This window comes from Magnolia sinica, chromosome 1 (genome assembly GCF_029962835.1).
Source record: "Magnolia sinica isolate HGM2019 chromosome 1, MsV1, whole genome shotgun sequence".
Lineage (NCBI taxonomy): Eukaryota > Viridiplantae > Streptophyta > Magnoliopsida > Magnoliales > Magnoliaceae > Magnolia > Magnolia sinica.
The window spans coordinates 29,297,536-29,320,562 of record NC_080573.1 but is presented as its reverse complement, the minus strand read 5'-3'; the positions used below and the strand labels follow the sequence as shown (position 1 = coordinate 29,320,562).

Genomic DNA, 23,027 nt, shown 5'->3' with positions numbered 1-23,027 from the left:
CTTGGTGAGCAATGTCAATATCAAAATAACAAAGTCACCGAACTGATTCGATCCGAGTTTGATTCAAGTTGAGGTTCGATCTAAGTTGATTCGAGCTCGGACAAGCACGAACTTGGCTCGAAATTTTTTTGAGTTCCAAAAATCAGCTCGAACTCAGTTTTGAACCCAGTCAAATTGAGCTTTTTTGAGTCATGTCGAACAAGTTAATCGAGCTAACTCGGTTCGTGTACAACTCTACTCCCAGGGAAGTTGTTGTGGACCCATCATCGTCCAACATGCTCAAAAGAACCCGAGACCTTTCTTTTAATCCTGTGAGGTTGTAGATGGGCTAGCCCCAAGACTCATCAAAGGCTCACATACAGGGAAGTTAATGTTCGAAGATAGGCCGGCTCAGGGTTAAGTGGGGCCATTTAGGATAATACTAAGTTATGTTAGACTGTGACGTGGCTATTTCATTGATCCAACAATAAGGGGTAGTTTGGCACCATGGATTTGAGGGATTTCCCCTGATTGTTTGGTAGCATAAAGTAACCGGTGGTATCAAATTTAGGGGTTTCAAAGCCCCTTGAACATGGGGTTTGAAATCCCGGGTGAGACCTTGGAATACACCTAAACTCTATTCAATAGTTGCATGCGTAACATGTGTATCACTGTACTATTGTTCTATTGGGCACATAGCCCACTAATAATATCCAAAAACAAATAGATTATCAATTGCATCACTATAACTAATTTAATATGATGATCAACACCATCCAAACATCGTCCATGTAAATCGACGGGTAAAAATTGTCGGTTAGTCACTCGGACATGATCTTGTGCTTGTGCCCCATCTGAGACTTGAAATTTCATCATTTTCAAGCAAATCATATATTTTAGCAGGCTTATTACAACCATTGTGTCAAACATTACATACGTCACTAATTAGAGATATTAAAGTTGATTTAGTAATTAAATTCAAACCCAAGTACATATATCATGCATGACTACTTTTGAATTAAAGTTGATTCCCAATGCAGGGTGCTAAACACAACGGGAGGATTTCAAATCTAGGGGGTTCCTCCCAAACAGGCCCTAATTTGAAAATCAGTGGCCAATCCTTGAAAGTGTAAAGCTGGCCAATGAAATGGGAGCGCATTGGATCACCGAAGTGGGGTGAGAGCCTGACAATGGGGCCCACTGTGATGTATGTGACTACATCCACGCCGTCCATCTACTGCAATGTATGTGACTACATCCACACCTGAGTTCCGTGTGGCCCACCTGAGTTTTGGATTGGATTGGATTGATATTTGGGCCATGGAGAGCCCGAGGGGGTGAGCTTGACGCATGTTTGAATGCCACAACCAAGCTCCCAAAGGCCGTTTCCTTAAAATAAGCTCCATGGCTCACATTAGCAAAGACCAGCGTCTAAAACCCGAAGCGTAAACGGTAGCCGGTGGACGGCCGCTTGTCCTGCGCACTCTCTGTGGAGATGGAAGAGGAGATGGAATCGTCCATGAAAGCTGCTTCGGGGGAGGTCTCCAGGCAGTTCAAGACCCTAATCAACGCAGAGGATGTCGAATCCCTCAAGCAGTTGCAGCATCTCATGTATTCTCTCTCTCTCTCTCTCTCTCTCTCTCTCTCTCTCTCTCTCTCTCTCTCTCTCTCTCACCTTTCTTGGTTTTTCTGTTGAAATTGAATGAATTGGATGTGGATTTTCATTTCCTTTTTTCCTTTTTCTTTTCATTGATTTCGTAGAATTTCCATCATTTGGTCTGATAGCGGAGCTGGAAAGATCTTGAATTTGTGGTGTTTTTTTAATTCTACTGGGAGGATTTCTCTGTAGAATTCGAATGTGGGTTTTTAAGCGGCTTCATAGAATTACCAGAATTGGAACTTGAGTTCAATCACAGGAGTCGGAAATATCATGAATTTGTAGAACTACTAGAATTCGGATTTGGGTTCGCTTGTGGAGGTTAGAAAAAAAAATCATGAATTTATGTTGTTTTGTGCTGATTTCTTGATTCTTTAAGTGGTTGGGATGCTTTCGTGGTAAAATACGGGTTTGGATTCGGTGATTTTTGAATGAATTGTTAGTATTGCTGGAATTCGAATGTGGGTGCGAGCATGGCAGTTGGACACTATCATGAAGTTATGAGGGCTTTGGTGCTGGATTCTGTTGTTTGAGGTGGCTGGATGTTTTCTCAGTAAAATACACATTTGGGTTGTGTTATTTTAAATAGATCTGTAGAGTTTCCGGAATTGGGAGTTGGAAACGTTGGGAATTTATGATGGTTTTGTACTGATCTTGTTGTTTGAGGTTGCTGGGATGCGTTCGCCGTAAAATGCTGATTAAGGTTTGTGTAGCTTTTAGTGGGTCTGTAGAGTTTCTGAATTTTAGATTCTGATTTTTCCATGAGAGGTGGTGAGATTGTGAGCTTATGACAGTTTTGTGCTGATTTCTCTGTTTGAGGTGGCTGGGATGCTTTCTCAGTAAAATGCATTTGGATTTCATATTCATTTGAATGCAGGGACCAGATCCAGTGCCCTCTGGACGCATGAGGGGTACTGTGTTTCCATGTCATTGCTGGGTCCGTGTGATACATGGACTAGATCCAAAGTGTTCATTTCATGGGGCAAGTGGTTTACCTGGCATGTTATGAAAATTACACTATTTTGGACAGTCCTAATCCTTCAATCAGAGGCGTACAAATGATGCTGAGAAGTTACTGCAGTGGCTAGTGCAGAGAGTTCCATTTATGAGATAGGATTGTCAATCAAATCAGATTTTCATTAGGGGCCAATCAATGGCAGTGCCCCCTGGATGTATGGTTTGGATAATCACACGCACGTGCCATGTGCGTACATGATCTGGAGGCATGAAAATGCCATGCATTAAATGCAATTGCCTTTACTGGAGAATTGGTAGAATTGACAGGATCTGGATTCAGGTTTGATTGTAGAAGTCAGGAAGATCATGAATTTATGACGGGTTTGTGCTGATGTTGTTGTTTGAGATGGCTGGGATACTTTCTCAATAAAGTGAATGTTTAAGTTGTGTTCCCCCCCCCCCCCCCACAAACACACACACACATCCATTTTTAATCCCACAATCCAGATTATGGATCATTCACAATCTGGAGCACTACTTTTACCAATCCAGACTTTTGATTCCACACTCCTGGTGTAGTTTAAGTTGTAATATAAATCTATATTCAAAATGTATTAGAACCATGGTAGGCTAAGTTTGTGTTACTATACCTGCTATAGTGGATTGTTTCTGCATTTTGGCATCATATTTGAGTGTTCAAAGTAATTACTTCCATGATTAGTATGCTCCGTAGTTGTTGCTCTGTTAGATATTCTATAAAAGAAAACTTGGATTTAATTTCTCTCTAATAGTAATTTTACTATCACGATGAATACGGACTTAGACTCCTCATGTGAAGTGGTTCATCACTTGAAACCCTACCAGGAGTATGTTTGCCAAAGAGAGGCGTTATTTTACTCATTTTTTTGGTATACTCAACGAATTTATTTCAACCTTTACTTTTATTTTAATTGTTGCCTTTGCTAGAACCAATTCTGTCCTCTTAGCTCCTCCCAGATTCCAGAACCCTCTCTCACTACTTCTTCCTCCTTTTGATCTTTTTCTGCTTTTAAATTATATTTTCTATATGAAATAGAATACTCTTCCTTTCCTGTAGTAAATCCCTATTCTATTTATTCTCGAACTCAAGAAAGTGTTAGCCGTAAAATCTTTAAAAAGCTTATCACACCCAAGGACACTAGCTCGGTCAAAGAGTATGTATGCGCCTCCAAATTTGATCAACACCAGATTCTCGCCAATTAGGCTGAGACCTTTATCCCCATTAATCTCCCTAGAGAACTTGTTAAAATTGGTTTCAAAATGGTTTTACCCATTTGCACATTGGTGCTGTTAAGTTAGCCTTAACCTTCCATGGTAGAGTCTGTGCCAACATGGATTTGTTAGACACCAGCTTCAAAGAATACTAGTGATGCAGGACAACTAACCTTGAACTGATAGAGCGTGGCGAATTAATCCCTTTATCTCATAGCCCAGGCCCCACATCCCATGGGTTAAGTCCTTGGACAAACCCCCCTCGTGGGCCCCACATCACATGGGTTCCACCTCACACAGGCCGCCCACCCCCAGTGTGCCCCTACTTCCCACAGGCCACCCTACTCAAGCTCGGTGTGAAAATGCTCTTGCATTAATCACCCTCGCCTCACATGAGCTGCCCACCTTAAGTTCCGCCTCACACAGGCCACCCACCCCGAGTGTGTCGCTGCATCCCACATGCCACCCTATCAAGCCCGGTGTGAAAATGCCCCTGCATTAATCACCCTCGTCTCACACAGGCCAGCGACCCTAAGTGTGCCTCTGCATCTCAGATGCCACCCCACTTACGCCCGGTGTGAAAACGCTCATGCATTAATCACCCCCAGTGAAGAGTTTTGAACACGAGACCTCCCGCTCTGGTAACATTTTGATGCAGGATAACTAACCATTTGCTTTAAAAGCTCGAACAAATAGAGCATAGCGAATTAATCACTTTATCTCATAGACCAGGCCCCACATCCCATGGGTTAGGTCCTCAGCCGAACTCCCCTCATGGGCCCCACATCACATGAGTTCTGCCTCACACGGGCCACCCACCCCGAGTGTGCCCTTACGTCTCACAGGCCACCCCGCTCAAGCCCGGTGTTAAAATGTCCAAACATTAATCACCTTGCCTCACATGGGCCGCCCACCCCGTGTGTGCCCTTGTATCCCACAGGCCACCCCACTTAAGCCCGATGTGAAAATACCCCTGCATTAGCATACCACTATTGGCACAATTCAAACAACACTAAATGCCGACACTATTTTTGTTACCCTATTTCCGAACTTCAACATTTTACTTTCATAATCTCTCCTATTTGAGAGATTGAAGGTCCTGGTCTAACTGACCAGGGCTCCTCAGGTTGAAGGACCAACTGCAGCTACTCTGCATTATCAAGTCGCATTTTGAGTCCAGAATCATTCATTAGATCTGTTAGTCCAATAACTCAGCCAAAATCAAGACACCTTATTCATCAAGGTGGAAAACACTCTAGTGCCTCACTGTACTTTTGTACCCAGACAGCTCTCGACTGCCCAACTTCAGGAGATTCTACCCCCTAGTTGGATCACTAAGTATGAGCAACAACACCAACAAAATCAATAAAAGTGTGAAAGATAACTAGAACATATCGGTGGTGATGAGTCTTATATTTTACTTCTCCTTTCTTTTATAGTTGTCTTATATATGTATGTACATACGTACATACGTGCATATGTATGTGTGATATAATATTATCATTTTCCACCTCCTTGTTAAATGGCGCATGGATCAAGGACGCAGATTTAGTGCGAAACATTTGGTTCTTGCGCTGGAAACCTATGTGGGGCCCACCATGATGGGTCCTTACTCTTACCTAGGTGGTAGACTCCCAGGAGTTTCAACACCAGGTCAAGGGTTCGAGTACCCACCAGTGGTGAAATCCCACGGCGTGCGTGTGTGGGGTGTGTGTGCGTAAGCGTGTGTGTGTGGGGTGTGTGTGCGTGTTTACAATAAATCAATAAATATATATATAGATATATATATATATATATATATATATGTATGTACGTACATACATGCATATGTATGTGTGATATAATATTATCATTTTCCTTACATAAAATATAATATCAATTCGAATGTGAGTTATACTATATATAGTGTATGTGCTGGAGCGATCCGCATGAGCCTACCCCCTGTTTACCACACATTGGAGGAAGTAACACACCGCGTACCTGCTCTTGTACCACGTACCATAGCGCCCAAAATCCAGACAACCTTGGGTTTGATTACAGGAGCCAAATTTTGTTTTTCTCAGCAACTTGCGAATATGTGTTTTGTGTGAAAAACCTTAATGGGTAGAATTCTTTTTTCTTTTTTCTTTTTTTTTTCTTTTTCTTCTTTTTTTTTAAATTATTTATTTATTTTATTATTATTTTTTATATTCAATGAATAAAATGAATACAAAGTTGTGGTATTTATAGACTTCTCAAGTCTATGCAAGAAGATTTCAAAAATCTTCTTAAGCTTATCTAGAGAGATCCTACAGTTCTTCTAAAGCTATCTAAAAGATTCACTACCTGGAAGCTTCTAAAAATATAGATTACAAGAATACCCTCATATAAAAATTGCAAGAATGCCTTATAGTATATGTTATCCCCAAATCTTAAGTTGAAAGTCTCTGGAGATGTGGCAGTCAACTTGCTCTTAAGCCACTAAAAAAACCTTGTTTTTTTTAAAAAATAAAAATAAAAATTAGAAACTTATTAGTCTCTTTGTAACCTCAACAAAGATCTTAAGATTAAAGTTCTGCAAAATCACCTCCAAAAGATTTTCTTGACCTCATCATAGCAAAAGACAATGATGTTTCTTTGTAGCTAGCTCGAGTCCACATCTTCTAAGACACGTGGTCTATTCTCCTCTAGATGCTAAAAAGCAGATTCCTCTGAAATGATGTTGCGTCATCATATGCAAAAGTAAGATTCCAAACATCCTTCAATAGTAAAAGAAGAATTATTGTTGTATGATGCAATAATGAAGACTTCATTGCAGAATCTCATAACAGTAAAAGAAGAATTATTACTGTATGATAGCATTTCTTAATAGTTGGCCTAGAAGAAGAAGAGCTGGCACCAGATAGAGATCTCAAGACTTTATCCATTTATCGTGTGGATTATATATAATCTGGTGGCCTATCAACGTCTTACACCGAAAACCCAACAATGCCTATCTTCGGCAACGAAATAGGCAGAAATGTTGTGCAACAAGCAGCCTCAAACCCAACAGTATAAGATTCACAAGAATAAAAGATAAAGTCCCAATAATTCTCTCTGGCTTGGCTATACCAGTATACAACGAGGATGGATTTTAGCTTTTAGATTTTAGCTTTAGACTTTAGGCTTAGCAAGTTGAACTTTATAATTGTTATTACAAGCTAAAACAAACTTACAAACTTACAAATTATAAGAAGAAATACTTACGGAGATTACAGAGATTACAATATGCTGAAGAACAATACTTAGGGAAGATTACAATACTCAAACTTTTCACAAGACACTCAGAAAGAAAGAACACGTAAGTCTAGAACTCTCTTGCTCTGAACAAACAATGCCTTAAGCTTTAGAGTTCCTTCTTCTTTTATAGATGAGGATGCGAGTTCAAATGATGTAAGCCAACTATTGAGAGATCCTATCATACAACAATAATTCTCCTTTTATTGTTGGGAGATTCTGCAATGATGTCTTCACTGTTGCATCATACATCAATAATTCTTCTTTTATTGTTGCAGGATATCTAGAATCTTACTTTTGCATATTATGACCCAATATTTTTCCATATGAGGAATTTGCCTTTCAACATATGGAGGAGAATAAGCAACATGTCCTAGAAGATGTGGAGTTGAGTCAGCTTTGAAGATATTGCTTCGTCTTTAGCTATGATGAGATCGAGAAAATCTTTGGGTGATTTTGTGAATCTTATGACAAAGTTTTGGTGAAGATATTAGCAAGTCGTGATCGAGAGGTTGCAAAAAGAACCTTCACTTCTGAACAAAAATTCTCCCCAACAAAATGATGGTCAGTCTATGTGTTTGTTGCACACATGAAAGACTGGACTCAAAGCCATGTATCTAGCATTATATTGGTGGAAAATACAGTGATAAGAGCAGAGAGAGAGAGATAGGTTGCAAGGAGGAAAGTGCATCCAAATAGTATCAGCTACTGTTGAAGCTGAAGATTGATATTCAACCTTAGCACTAGGTCGAGAAACAATGCCTTTTCTCTTAGCACCCTAAGAGATGACAGAGTGATTTGCGATCATTAGGGCTGTCAGCAATCACCATAAGCCGTAACTGCAAAGGTAAAGACGAACATAGCATCCAAGATCAATAGTTCCCTTCAAGTACTGAAGAGTTTGTTGGGCAGCTGTAAAGTGAATTTAATTGGAGCATGGATGAACGGGCATGGTTGATTGATAACAGAGGAAATATTTAGCTGGGTAAGAGATCGATCAGAAATTCAGGATATGAGTCACATCCAATGATACTGAATTTTTTACCAGCGGCAACAGGTGCAGAAATTGGCTTGGCAACTATTGTCTTGGAACGAAAGAGGGGATCTAAAGCGTATTTGCCTAAGAAAGAAAATTCTACAAGGGCTTGTTTGGATGCAGGTATAATTCAAAATTTCCATATCCAAATGCATTTGGCAGCAATATTTATGTAGGACAAAGTTGTCCATTTGGATGGGCCATCCAAAAAATTAAATGCTGTCTATGAGGACCGGATGAAGTTTTCCAAGAAAATCATGTCTTGACTAAATGCTCTCGCTTCTGCATCCTACGGCAAACCTTACTCTAGTGAGTGCAAGCGGACATTTAACATTTAGGTCCTTTTCACTATAGGGCCTGAATCTCATGCATGTTTGTGATGTTGGCACATGTGCCATAGGATCACCTCTCCAATATGTGCTCTTGCAGCACACTCTTCATAAAAAAAAGACACCCAGGAAGTGTCATCCACATGCAAAACAGCAACGCCCATGAACACCCTATCCATGCACACAATCACAAGACGTGGAGATCCACATCCATGTAGACATGGACGTCCTTATCTTATTTGAGCTGTCTATGCATCCAAATGGCCCCTAAGAATCTCGAACAACTTATGTTCCCAAAAGACAAGCAATTGGCTGAAGTCCTTTGTGTTGAATTGAGGGGCAAGTGTAGAGAATCTAGAGATGAATGATAGAATCAAAGAGTCATAATCACGTGTGAGCATAATGTCCTCAGCATATAAAAGATCAGTCTTCTTTGAGGATAATGTTGAGGCCAACCACCTAAGCTGACATATCTTCAATTAGGCATTGATCCAACTCAGGAGTAGTTGGTCAGATTAATCCAAGTGTGATAATGACATGCTAAATATTTGGGAGGAACCATGATGGAGTAAAGAAAGAGAGGTGGAAGAATAGACCCATAGACGTTGCCATGTAATCATGACTAAGGACAACTCCAAAGAAGGTAAGTAGAGTCAATAAGGCAAAAACAAGAGATGAGGTATTGGGGGGGAGAAGAAAAACTGTTGTTTTTCACTTCATTTGTATTCATCAAGAATTCTGGTTTAAAGACTTCTTTCTTTGGGTTCCTGTGCAGGTGAAGTCTTGCAAATCCACCAAGCAACTGAGACTTGGGAGGATCTCACTCTCGCCAGAATGCTGATCAGAATCAAGAGATCGTCGGAGATTCCAAGCATATAGAGGGTTCTTGTGGGGCAATTGTATATAGAAATCTGCATCTAAAGAAAGAGAATAAATTGAACGTGGGTGAGATCTCCATGTCTTCAAGAAGATCAACAACATAGGCATTGTCATGGATCTTACGGAGTATAGGTACCGGCCTGATCTTCTTATTCTTCAGCTTGTTGTACACCCAAATGGATAAAATCTTGAACATAATGTTGTGCAGGTGAACTACAACGTTGTCGCCTACGTTGAACACCTTCAAGCGCTGATGTCTGTCAGTCATTTCCTTGTACTTGTTATTGGAGGCTTGCAACTTGGCCGGAACATCAGCGTGTACACTTATGATTCGGTTTGTCATATGTTCTGCAGCAATGCTCACACGTGGAGTTTGGGCAGTTGAACCAAATCAAGAGTATGCTTAGGACTTTAAATGGGGACTTGTCGGTGGAACGGTTCTGCATATTGTTGAATGCGAATTTTGTTTGAGTCAAGGCGAAATCCCACTGTTTGGGCTTATCACCCAAGATGCATCATATAAGGTTCCCGAGTGTATGATTCACCACCTCGGTTTGCCCAATTGTCTGCAATGATATGCACTATTGAATTGTAGCTTGGTGTCAAATCGCCTCCACAAAGTCTTCCAAAAGTGACTGGGGAACTTAGTATCATGATCTAAGGTGATAGATTTTGGGACACTATGTAGCCGAACCTCTCAGAAGATAAATTTGTGACATGTAGCATTAAGAGTGTTCTTGCAGGGTATGAAATAAGCCATCTTGGAGAATTTGTCGATCATAACGAACATTGAGTCCATTCCTTGTTGGGTTCGCGGAAGACCTAGCACTAAAGTCCATGGACAAGTCCTCTCAAGGGCCATCAAGTACCGATAATGGAGTGTATAGGCCTGTGTTCCGTGATCTTCCTTGGAGGCCTGACATGTATGAGAACGCTGTACCGCTTTTCTAGCATCATGTTTTAGTTGTGGCCAATAGTAACACTCCTCCAAGAGAGATAGTCTTGTCTCGCCCTAGGTGACCGTTGAGGCCACCTCCATGTAACTCTTGGATGACATGCTCTCGCGATGAACTCCGTGGAATGCACAACCGATTTTCGTTGAAAAAAAAACTGTCCTAAATGTGGAGGTCATTAGACTGACCCTCCTAGCATCTAATCCATTCGTCCTTGACGTCGTCGTCGTCATTGGCATATAGGTCCTTAAGGTACTCAAACTCGACAACCCTGTTGCTCATGGTGACCAATAGAGCTGCACGTCGGCTAAGCGCATCAACCACCTTGTTCTACTGCCCGACCTTATGCTTTAGCACGAATGTAAATCCCTGCAAGAAAGAAATCCACCTAGCATGCACACGGTTAGCATTAGCCTGGTTGTTAATAAACTTGAGGGCTTGGTGGTCTGTATAATACAAACTCCCGCTGAATCAAATAATGCCTCCAATGCCGCAAAGCCTAGACAACTGCATACAATTCTAGCTCATAAGTCGATCATTTCTTATGAGCATCTCTAAGTTTCTCATTGTAGAAGGCTACCAGCTTGCCCTCTTGAGACAACACACCCCAAATGCCAACATACGAAGCATTGCATTCAACTTCAAATAATTTATCGAAGTTGGAAAGTGCAAGGACCGGAGTAGTGGACAACCTCCACTTAATTTTAACAAAACTTCTGTATGCCTCGTCGGTCCACTGAAAATGTCCATTTTTCATGCATTCAGTGATTGGTGCCATGATGGCACTGAAGTTTCTCACGAACCAAAGATAGAATGTCACCAACCCGTGAAAACTTTGCACTTCGTGAATGTTCATCGGAACTAGCCATTCTTTGATGGCTTTCACCTTCTCTTCGTCCACACGGATGCTTGTGGATGTCATGACAAAACCAAAATAGAAGAAGCTCTCTTTCAAAAAGCTGGACTTTTTCAAATTGAGGTACAACTTATTCTCTACGAGCATTGGAAGCACCTGTTTGAGATGCCCCACATGGTTTGCCTTGCTCTGACTGTATATCAAGATATCATCAAAATAAACCACAACGAATCGCCCAATGAATAGTTTCATAACCTGGTTCATCAACATCATAAACATATTAGGCGCATTTGAGAGTTCGAAGGGCATGACCAACCATTCATACAGACCCTCCTTGGTCTTAAATGTTGTCTTCCACTTATTACCCGGCTGAATACGGATCTGATGGCAGCCGCTCCTCAAATCTAGTTTGGAAAACAGTTTCGTTCCCTTTAGCATGTCCAACATATCGTCTAACCGTGGTATAAGAAATATGTACTTTACGGTTATTTTGTTTATTGCTCTGCTGTTAATACACATGCGCTAACTCCCATCCTTCTTAAGTGTCAATAGAGCTGGTACGGCACATGGGCTCATGCTCTCTCGCACTAGACCCTTATGGATCAATTCCTCCACTTGTCCTTGCAGAACATCGCACTCTTTCGGACTTATCTGATAATGAGGGCGATTGGGTTAGCTAGCTCCTGAGACAAAGTCGATATGGTGTTATATATCTCGCATAAGGGGCAACCTGTCGGGAAGGTCATCAGGCCAGATTGCCTTAAATTCTCGCAACAACGGTTTCAGTTTTTGGGGAATAATCGCGGGCTCTACCTCTTCACCTTTGATAACCAATGCATAAACTTATCCCGTTTCCTTGGATTCTTCCATAAAGTCCCGTATGGCTAGGAAAGAATGCCCCTCCACTTTAGAAGCTTTGAGTTGTTTATCCGGGTCCATAGGGGCGAGTATAGTTTTTCAACCAACCTTGACTAAAATGTATACATTATCTCGTCCTTTATGAGTGATGCCACGATCTAATTGCCACAGCCAGCCTAGTAATATATGACAAGCCTCCATGTTAACTATGTCACATACTATTTGGTCCTTATAATGTTTACTAATTGAGAAAGAGATAGTTTATTGTTCAGTTACCTTTGTCTCGCTGACCTTTTTAATCCAGTCGATTGTGTATGGGGAATGACGTCTTTTCGTTTTCAGCTGTCACTTCTCCACCATGACTTTAGAGATGATATTCTCGCTGCTCTCGCTGTCTATGATCACATCACAAACTCTGATTCATCATACACCTTGTTCGAAAGATGTTATGTCGTTGTGGGTGTACCTCCTTGGGCATATGCAATAGCCGCCTTATTATTAGAGATTCACTATAATCTTGCGGAACCCAATTTACTTTGTCCTCTTCGTCATTCACGATGTGTTCCGCTTCATCAATTTTCAGGTTTTCCACTGTATTTTCAATGCGATGTTAGCCACTCGCCGCTAAGGACATGTGTTTGATAGGTGACCCAATTGGCCACATCGGTAACAATGGTTTGGCTTGGCCGACCGTAGGGGTTAAGGATCCTACTTGGACCAACACAGTGGTCGCTGCTCTTTGGAATCTTGCTTGTCCTCTCCTCGACTCTCGGTTCGTGGGTGTAGGGGGTTGAGGATACCCCCTTAAAGGTTCTTTCCCCTTGGTCTATGGTGCTCCTTGCGAAGGACCTGTAATGGCTACCGTATTCACAGAATAGGCTCGTGTGTTCGATCAGACAAGCTGCGCTTCTGCTCGGGTAGCCAGCTTGATCGCTTCGTTCATCGTCTAAACAGGCTGCATCTAAACCCGATCCTGGATCACAACACGCAAACCACTGTTGAATCAGCCGACTTGCTTTGATTCAGTCTCAACTAAATCGTTTCTCACTGCCAAATGGTAGAATACCTCTGCGTAATCCCTCAGTGATCGACTACCTTGCCGACAATTTTGGTATTGTTAGAACAATATCTGATCGTAATCGTTGGGGAGGAATCATGCGCGCATCAGTCTTTCATCCGCTGCCACGTGTGGATTGGTGCCTTCATCTGTCTCATCCGCGCGAGCTGAAGTTGTTCCCACCAAGCCGAAGCTCCGCCCTTCAACTTATAAGTCACAAGTTTAACCTTGTCTTCGGGAATGTCCATGTAGTCGAAGTAGCGCTCAATTTCAAGCAACCAATCGAGGAAGTTCTTGATGTGGAGTTGGCCGTTGAAGCTAGGAAGATTGACTTTAATCATGAACTCTCGATTTGTCCGATCTACCCGATTGCCGCCTCGTATGGGGTGTTGGAGGATCATGTCATCGATCTTCTCGTCGCTAGATCCCACATCCTCATGTGTGATTCTGCGATTCACTGTTGGCATCACCTTGTGATCAACACGATTGCGAATTCCAATGCCTACAAGAGGCAGATCAACGCCACAAACACGAAGTTGCCCTAAGGCATCCATCAAGCGGTCGAGAGCAACCTGCATCCCTTGCATGACTTGCTGATTCTCCCATTGTGTCACCTCGAAAACCGCCATTGTTACGGGATAATTCCCTAAAGCACTGTCCATAGGATTGTTGCCAGATCCGTCGTTAGTAGCAATCGATCTGAGGAAAATCCTCACTCTGATACCAAACTAATGTAAGGAAGGGCATGATGAGGACGATCACCGTCTTCCTCGAACAATAAACACCTTGAATCCATAAGAGAAGTTGTCAAATCTACGAAAGAAATAAGGGAAATTTGAGAAATTTAATTTTATTAAAGCTATCCCAAAATAAATGAGTTTGCATGCTTAAATACTCTTAAACAAACCCTAAGACGCAATTAGAAATATATATATATATATATATATATATATATATATATATATATATATATATATATATATATATATATATATATATAAGGAAACAAAAACTAAAAAAACACACAAATTTCCGCATCCCGTCGATCGGTCGTCGATTGATTGATCCGAATGGCACAAAATGTCCAGAGACAAAAACTCATTAAATTGAATTTGTTCTGATCGATCAACCCGATCGGTCTATCGATCAAACTATGTAAAAATTGTCCAGCAAGTTGTTCATCTGAATCCAAATTTCCATTGATTGGGTCAACCCGATCGGTCTGCTCAATCGATCAAACTATGTTGAAACTTTGTTGATTTCTTTATGCACTTCTTCCGGTCCATTTGTGATAGGCATGTGCTTGCTCCACATCTTACATCATGTAGTGTCCAATGACGTGTTCATGGAATCCAACCCATCCATAAGATGCATTACATCTGAAAACCTCCAATGTCCCAAAAGCAGCCCAACCCTAAACTCAGATGGGCTCAGCACAAGGAACATATTGTTAGGGAACACCCACTATCTGATTTGCATGGGTCCACCGTTGATTAGCACAGGGGCCCCACTGTTTAGTGTAGATCTAATCATGGCCATTCAGACCCTTAATAAAATCCATTGGAAGGTTCAGGCCAAAATTTGGGTTGTTTTGTGACTCGGGTGGGCCCCTATGAAATTCAAGGGTGGGCATTCCCTCCCAGATCGTTCCCTTTGTCATGGACCCCCTTAGTTTTGGATGGGCCGAGTTTTGGTCCCCAGGGTTTTGAGGTAACACATCTGATAGACGGGTTTGATGGCGTGAATACATCACAGGCCCCACTTCTGCCCAGTACCATCATAAGCTCAAGGTGGTACCAGTAAAAGAAGAATCCATGGAATCTTTTTAGCATTCTTCAATGCACAGAAAATTTTACTGAAAGCCATGACACATACTGAAATCTGGAAGATTGATTGAATTTTGTTGCATTGAATGTAGTTCTCTAAAACCTGTACATGCGTCTTCCAGCATCAAATGCTTACTTGGGATTATTTCAACAATGTTGATAGGACGGTTAAAGGACCAGTACTTGGTTTGGGCCCATATTTTGAACTGTTCACTAGAACTATTCGAATGTTTTGTTTGCTTTGCCTGGGCCCCACCCATTAACAGCCCTAAATATTGCTATATGCATTTCCCTTTTTACTTGGATGAGTGATTTTCCTTGATGTCCTGATGGCAGATTGGGAAGACTACAGGACAGCAATGCAGTCTTATCACATTTCAATGAGTATTCAGAGCAATGCTACGCGGAGATATCTGGTGATTTCCTAAGGAATACACGCCTCTTGAAGTCTATGAAATCAGACCTTGATCACATATTTCAGAAGCTGAGGTGTGACCCACTGTACTTCTCCCTCCCCTTTTGTTTGTTTTTGGCTAAATACCCCTAATTACAGAATAAGGATATTTCTTCTCCCCACCCCCTCCCTTTTTTCTTTTTTTTTTGGCTAAATCCCCCTAATTACAGAACAAGGATATTCCTTCTTAAAGACACCGTTCTTTTTCATACACTTGCAAGAAACACATGTATCTGTCATGGTTCCGAGAAACCACGTGTGCGCGCACGCGTCTAAAGAGGGAGAGAGAGGTAGGGAGCCCCTCTACATGCCACCACATCCACAAATACCAATGTGGCACAAGGGTGCGAGATCCAAGTCATCCATCGGATGGGTCCCAACCTACATGCCTCCACATCCACATATACCAATGTGGCACAGGGGTGCGGGATCCAAGCAATCCATTGGATGGGTCCCAATCAAATATCAGGTTGATTCACTGGGGAGGAGAGGTTAGCCACAAACAAATGGACAGCATGACCCATGTAATGAGTGAATCAGCATGAATTTTGGGCCATTCAATCTACACAGCTGGACACACCCAGATGGCTTCGATCTCACACCTGTATGTGATTACTGGCCCAAGGTATGTTTACTGTCCTGGATGCGCGAGTTCTTGTTCAGTCATTTAAAGCTTGTCTAGTTTCAAACAAATCAGTTTTTTTTTTTTTCTGCTTTTGTTCAGATTAGCTTCTTTACGTGGGATTCCAGTTTGTCAAACTCTAGAATGATGGGGGGGAAGAGAAAAAGATTTCTTTCCTTCTTATTCTTCTGGATTGGTAACTGAGAACCAAGAGGCCCAAGAACACAGGCAAAGATGGTGAGTAATAATCTGGCAATGCAAGGCCTAGGCGTCCCCCAGCATTCCTCTCTCTTCTCCCAACTATGCCTGGAAAAGTTCATAACCCCCTCTCCTCAATTTTGACCATAAACCTGGAATCGGGCCCCTAATTGTTTTTCATCAGTAGTAACTGCATTTTTTTTCCTGTTTTTTTTTTTTTTTTGGATTTTCCTCTCTTATAAATTCACAGTAGTCTGAAGATTCCTTTCTTGTTGAGTCTGTTTCCTTTTTTTATCAGATCCTGACCATTGCCTTGATATCCTACAAATTGGCTCCATTATTATGTGATCCAGACTGTTGATATGCTTGCCCCACTGTGGATGTACAATGTGCCAACAATTTCTGAGAATGTACCATTTTCTCCCTTTGAACATGGCCTGCTGCTGTATTTTCTTCTTGACCATCTTTTTTCAGGCCACTTGTTGAAAAGTTTGGGTCATCTCATTGCGGATATTTTGGACATGGTCCATCTAAAGCGGGTACCATCAGATCAATAGTCTGGATCCCACACTCTTTATCCATCTAAAGCGGGTACCGTCATATCAACAGTCTGGATCCCACACTCGTTGAGTGCTCAGACCCGAGGATTGTATAATTCCTCCGTAAGCCATTTTAACATTCCATGTTGCCATTTTTCTTTTTTAATTCTTCTGTCAGCCTAATTCAATTTCCTTTTTTTTTTTTCTGGGACATTGATTTTGTGCGGTTATTTTTATCAGACGTGATTGATTTCGTGCGGTTATTTTTATCAGACCTGAGTGATTTTGTGTGTGTGTGTGTGTGTGTGTGTTTGTTTGTTTGTTTTATTATTATTATTATTTTATTTTATTTTTTATATTGGAATTACAGAAGCATGAAGACTAAGATATTAACAACATATCCAGATGCATTTCCAGTTGATTCGGCATCGGTGATTCTAGACCAAAGACCAGACTTAGAAAGGCCTCAATAACACCATCTCTCTCTCTCTCTCTCTCTCTCTCTCTCTCTCTCTCTCTCTCTCTCTCTATATATATATATATATATATATATATATATATATATTAAGGTGGGATCATGTTGATGATGGATTCTATTTATTTACCAGAGGATTTTGAATGCTTATTGTATCTTGTTTGAGAGCATGTAAAATATTTGGGTGGAAGTTGTTTTAATTTCCAAGAAAATGGTGATTTACTTTTTGGACGAGTTCAGTGGAAATTAAAAACCAAGATTTTTTTTATTTTTTTATTTGGAAAATCCCTTCTTTCTGATTTTTTTTTTTAATAACTTTGTAAGAAAATTTTCACCTCCATTTTCACCCTTTTTCTAGTATATAATCAATATGGACCGTCCATTCTCCTAGACATCGATCAAATGTTTAGGATCATACTGTCAAAGTGATTTTTGAGAGCTGGGCAATCAGTGGTGAGAAGTATATGATGGATGGTCTAGACCATGATCTGACCTCTTCTAGCATAGTCAATATAGATAGTCCGTTCCCCAAGCCCTGGTTCAGATGGTGCAGATCATCTAATCAAAGTGGTTTTTGACAGGGATGGGCCACTAAATTTGGACTGCACCTGATGTACAGTTCAGATCAATGATGGGACCTTTTCTAGTAAGTTCAATATGAACCATCCATTCTCCCCCTTCATCATATGGTTAGGATCTTCTAAGTGAAGTGATTTTTGACAGGAATGGGCCACTAAACGTGGACCGTACTTGCTTTACAGTCCAGATCAATGGTTGGAACTTTTCCTTGTATAATTAGTATGACCTATCCATTCTCCAAGCCCGTGTAGTGGGGTCTACATGTCAAAAGCCATGGTGGATGGTTACCATCCTAGCTTTCCAATACATAAGGTCATAAATGAATACTTTGCACACCATTTATATTTCCTCATCCAGATTCTTAGAAGGTTTTGTACCTCTAAACAAGTGAAAGTAGTTTACTTTGTGTTGGATAATCAGTGTGTTTTCTCACGTGTAATGTGCGCGGGCATGCTAGAATCAATAAAGCGGCTCGATTCAAACCGATTAACTTTGACCCCAAGTGCTAAAATAAGCAATATGTGCAATATGAATGCATGTGAGGAAAATTGGTAGCTTACTCAGCCACTAGTAAAGTTTATAACATTCATGCAATAATGGGTTCTGCCTCTGAAGATGAGTTGCTTGGTGCAATCAAACAAAAGGAAAAGCTCACAATTGGTCACTAGGAGCAGCTTCAAGAATGCGTCTCTTGAAAGAACTGTGTAATATTAGATAAAGAACAAATCAGCAAATGAGCTTAGATTTGGATTACAACTAAAGATTATAACTAAGAACTACCGTTACTCTTAAGATATGCTTAGATAAAAGATAAATTAATAGATTGGTTATTTTTTATTGGATCGTGTTGGATTATTTTTTGGGATATCTTTTTCTATTAGATTCCTCGATTATTTATAGAGTTATGTTGCAACTTATTCTTCCATATCCTTCTTCCATCATTGCTACAGTTATATTAGTCGAAAAGCCTTTTCTAGATCACTCTTTTGTTATGGTTCTTTTTTCTGATTGTTCCTCTTTTGTTTGCTAAATTTTATTCCTCCCGGTCGCCTTTTGTAACTTAAATTGATCGACCTTGTTTCCCTCTTCGCTCGTTAGACTTTTGAGTAACTCGACCACATCATTTTGTCGACCATCCACTGACGTGTAAAACTGGATTTACGCTAGTTATGATTCCACAAAAATGCTCCAAGTGTCTTGAAGATCTTTTCATCCACCTTTTATTTCTTACGTAATGCCACGTGTTGCCCTCCTATTGGCTTAACCCATAATGGCTAGAAATATGGTACAACATTGCACCCACGTCGCTTTGCCTTAAGAAAAAAGGTGAAATTGACATTGTTCCGTTGCCTAATACAATAAATGTAATCGGCCATTGGTCCACGTGTTATTTCCTCATTGATTCTACCCAACCGAGGTTGTACCGAAAGATATCCTTTGACTTACTCTTCTAAGCTATCCATGTGACACATCACAAAGAATTGTATTATACGAGAAGTCATGATTATCCTTTCATTAATGCGCATATATTGCGGCCGATACATAAACAAACTCTAAGTTGACGCTTCTCTTTCTACACCATTTGCTTCTTCTCTCTTGCGTCAAACCCCCTCTTTTGATTTTCTCTACTCAATTATCGTGGTTACATCTTCCTCTTCTTCACTCTAGTTTTTCATCTATAATCATTCATCAAAGATCTAGATGTTCTGTCATTAAGAGTAAAAGACATCATGTTCAATACTTCGATTGAACCAGACAAGGCATTGTTGACACTCCGTACGGCCTTCCATCATGGTGTCACTCACGAACAACTTTGTGAGATCGAACCCGATTTTCTGAAATGTCCCGATGGAGTTTTTCTTGTCCAATTCGACAATCTCCAAGATCCTTCCAACGTGTTCAAATCTCCATGAGCATGACCAAAATTAATGAATGGCTGGGCCAAATGGTTCACTCGCATTGAAGCACAACATGGTGACATATGGAGGAAGGCAAGAATCTATTAATGTATCAAACTCTCCTTAGATGAATATCTCGCCAATACCTTCCTCCTTGTAGCGATATCGATTTTCTGGAGTCGGTTAACCAATACATTCCATTTTAGATGTGGCCCCATTGGTCCAACAATCAATGGATTGTATGTGCATTCACCCACCTTCTGCCCTTTATGGAGCTTATCTATCTGGGGACTAGCAATGCATATTCCACCTTCATGTCTCTACAACACAAATCTCGGGATGGTGTGGATGGGTAAGAACACACGGCTTTCCTTTGATGTGGATTTGTCAATTCCTATTGTGTTGAATGCTATGTAAATTACCAAGGAATATATTCATCTCGTTGAGGTGCTCGATCAAGGAAGTCAGCTTGCTCTCGCCCCTTTCCTTCTTGGCCACCTTTACCACAATATGTTTGAAGCAACTACAAAGGGATTTTACCACTTTGGTGGGCCTATCTAACTTATCCAAATGTGGTTCTATAAATATTTTGGAGCAAAATTCATTAAATTTGTTCCAACAGATGTGGATTTGACCTTCGTTGGTCACTGCAACATCTTGTCCTAAAATTAATTATTCTTTTGCTGAATATTTGAGTCTTCCCTCTTTTTTTTCTTTTTTTTTCCACCATTGAGAAGTCCAACCATTTTTTCTATCCTTTTAAAGATAAACAGTTCGGTCTAATCTGGTTCACTGAAGACTATGAGTCGACCAACACCGAGATGGCAAGCCTCAGGGATGCGGCTTGGAAAAGTTATCTGATCCGCGGAAATCTTCCATATGGCGGCACAATGGATACGAGAATTAATGCCAAGGCCAACATCGAACAGTATTACCCCAATCGCATTGCTCGTCAATTTGGCTTAACTCAAGGCATTCCCTTTCCATTCATCCACCGAACTTGCAACCAACCTTCGATTCATTGACCAATTGCAGACTCGATCATTACCTTTCAGACTCTCCACAGAGGGTTTAATTCCATTAGTTCTTTCACACTCCCACTCTTTACCAACTATCCACAACATCTAGAGTCATTTCACTCCTGGTGGAAAAACTATTATAGGGCTTTGATTAGCGGGTCCCATGAATTGATCATCGGTCAACTTTCTTCTTCATCTAAGGTAGAGAAACCTATAGTCGAGAAGAAGAAGATGAAGAAAGAAGGCACCAAGAAATTGACTGCTCCTCGGTCTGACGTGTCCCCTTCCTAGAAGAAGACATGATCAAGGAAGACAAGCTCGGTCACATCGACCGTCCCATCCCCAACACCAATAAAAACAGTAGAGCCAGTTCAACTTGAGTTGAAGCATCAGAAGACTACAATGGTAGGTCCAACTAAACTGGTTTCAGCTAATACTTCAATCCGAAGCCTACGACTCCTTCAACCATTTTGAGAATTTCCGAGCTCGGTCGTCTCTCGGCTCATCGCCCTACACTCCATGCAGTTTCTAATCAATCTGCTCCATGTATTTCTTCTTCAACCAAAGCTATCGCAGACTTTGAAACATATTACAAAACCAAATTCTAACCGAGTATTCCACCTGTAAAATATTCTTGGGAGATGGGAGAGGTGTATAAGAGATAAATATGCTCAATTCAATAGGGCCTTTAATAAATGGCAAAGCAAAAAGGAAAGATTAAATGATCATAATATTTATTTTAACCGATTTCTCAAGCCATATCATCCTAATCCTCCTCATTTTCCTCGTTCTAACCGAGCTTTGGCTTTGATCATCAATCCCACCAAGATTTCACCAACGGTCGACTGATTCACCACTATTTATGTTCGGTCAAATTTAGGTGGATGTTATTTCAACATTTTGTTCTTTTTCTTTTTGTAAATATCTTGCAATCCTCCTTTCTTTCTTCTTTTCATAGTAACCAAGGAAATCTCAGCCTCTGAAAGGTTGATCTTTGTACCAGCTTCTCAAGCTGAGGTATCTATTCTAGACACTTCAGTCGACGCTGCTTAGTCTCTTGCAGAAAGACTTGAAGTTTCTGACTCGGAAGAGACTATGAGCGACATTCGTCGATCAGAGAATTAGATAAAAGGTCAAGTTCAAGAAGAGTTAATAATATACCAGCCTATGGAGTCCTTCAGTCTCCTTTTACAATTTATAATTACATCGCTCACACCTGATCAGGATCAGGGAGTTGTGAAATCGGTCGCATCAACAACGCTATCTACCATTCAACCTACTCCATCTATAGAACTAATCAATCAAGTAGCCCTTGTGATGTGGGACATGAAAATTAAATATGATATTCAAGATCTCAGGCTTTCGATCAAACTAATTCAGAAACATGCACTTAAGATTTCCACATCCAACACGAAAGTTCGAACATTCAAACAAGGGAAATCTGTGCGGGTCTAGGCCTACACATGTTAGGGCTGAATAAATAAAAATTATTAACCAAACGATATTCGGAAGGTGAAAATCATCCACACATGCACAACAATCAATCCCTACTTCAAGGGATTCACCAATTTCAATTCAGAAAACCCGAGGATTAGAATAGGGGCAAATAAACTGGAAGTATTATAATCTAGGGTTAAGGTTAGGGGAAAGAGGTATAAGAGGGGTAAAAGAGAGGAGAGAACCTGTAACCAGCCGGCGCGTGTGGACAGCAGGTTGGGTCTGACGCACGTGCGTGGGCTCACGAACCCAAAAAAGGCCTTCTTGGGTCTTGTCGGCCAGGGCTAGGCCACACATCCTCCAAGTTTCGGGTCGATCCAAGATACGGGCTATGCGTGGTGCTCCACCGAAGTTTTAACCCTCCTGCAGGGCCAGATTCTGGAATCCTATTGAAGAGAGAAATTGAAGCAATAAAGGACATATTTATAGTGCAGATGATTGTGGGAGATGAGGAGGGTGGATGGTAAAAGATGGGAGCGAATTGAGATAGATGTGGCTTCGCACCACGATAGTTAGCCCTTCGAAGAATGGAGGACTTTGCACCCAATTAGGTTTTCATAACTTGGAAAGAAGCAGAAAAACGTAACAATTTTTATTAATCTTCATTGAGAAAAAAATCCTACAAGGGGTGCTTATTTATTAGAAAACCCTATACCCCTAAAACTCGCGTCGTATGCGCAACTTATTACTTGGCGATGAAGTAAACACAAATAATAACCAGTCAAAGTAATCTAAACTGTCCATGATATTCTAAATAACATTAATAAGCAAAATCTAAAATATGAGACTAATCAGATTAGTGGGCCACGATCATGAGATCCTATGATCGGCTTTACTTGACTACCGGGCCTAC

The 23,027-nt window shown here is 40.9% G+C and overlaps 1 protein-coding gene across 1 annotated transcript; it reads left to right on the top strand.

Moving 5' to 3' along the window:
- The first annotated feature begins 1,355 nt into the window (after positions 1-1,355).
- On the top strand, positions 1,356-17,408 carry LOC131243687 (kxDL motif-containing protein LO9-177). Its single transcript, XM_058243203.1, has 3 exons — positions 1,356-1,590; positions 15,230-15,382; positions 17,077-17,408. Exons 1-3 carry the CDS (start codon positions 1,475-1,477, stop codon positions 17,177-17,179), a joined length of 372 nt encoding a protein of 123 aa, XP_058099186.1. The 5' UTR covers positions 1,356-1,474; the 3' UTR covers positions 17,180-17,408.
- Positions 17,409-23,027: the final 5,619 nt, after the last annotated feature.

What these genes read in the sequence shown, in the direction of transcription:
- LOC131243687 (XM_058243203.1), top strand. Translation starts at nt 1,475, where the DNA reads ATGGAAGAGGAGATGGAATCGTCCATGAAAGCTGCTTCGGGGGAGGTC. An exon ending in AAGCAGTTGCAGCATCTCAT is followed by an intron (nt 1,591 to 15,229) that starts GTATTCTCTCTC and finishes TCCTGATGGCAG; the next exon opens with ATTGGGAAGACTACAGGACA. An exon ending in CACATATTTCAGAAGCTGAG is followed by an intron (nt 15,383 to 17,076) that starts GTGTGACCCACT and finishes TTGGAATTACAG; the next exon opens with AAGCATGAAGACTAAGATAT.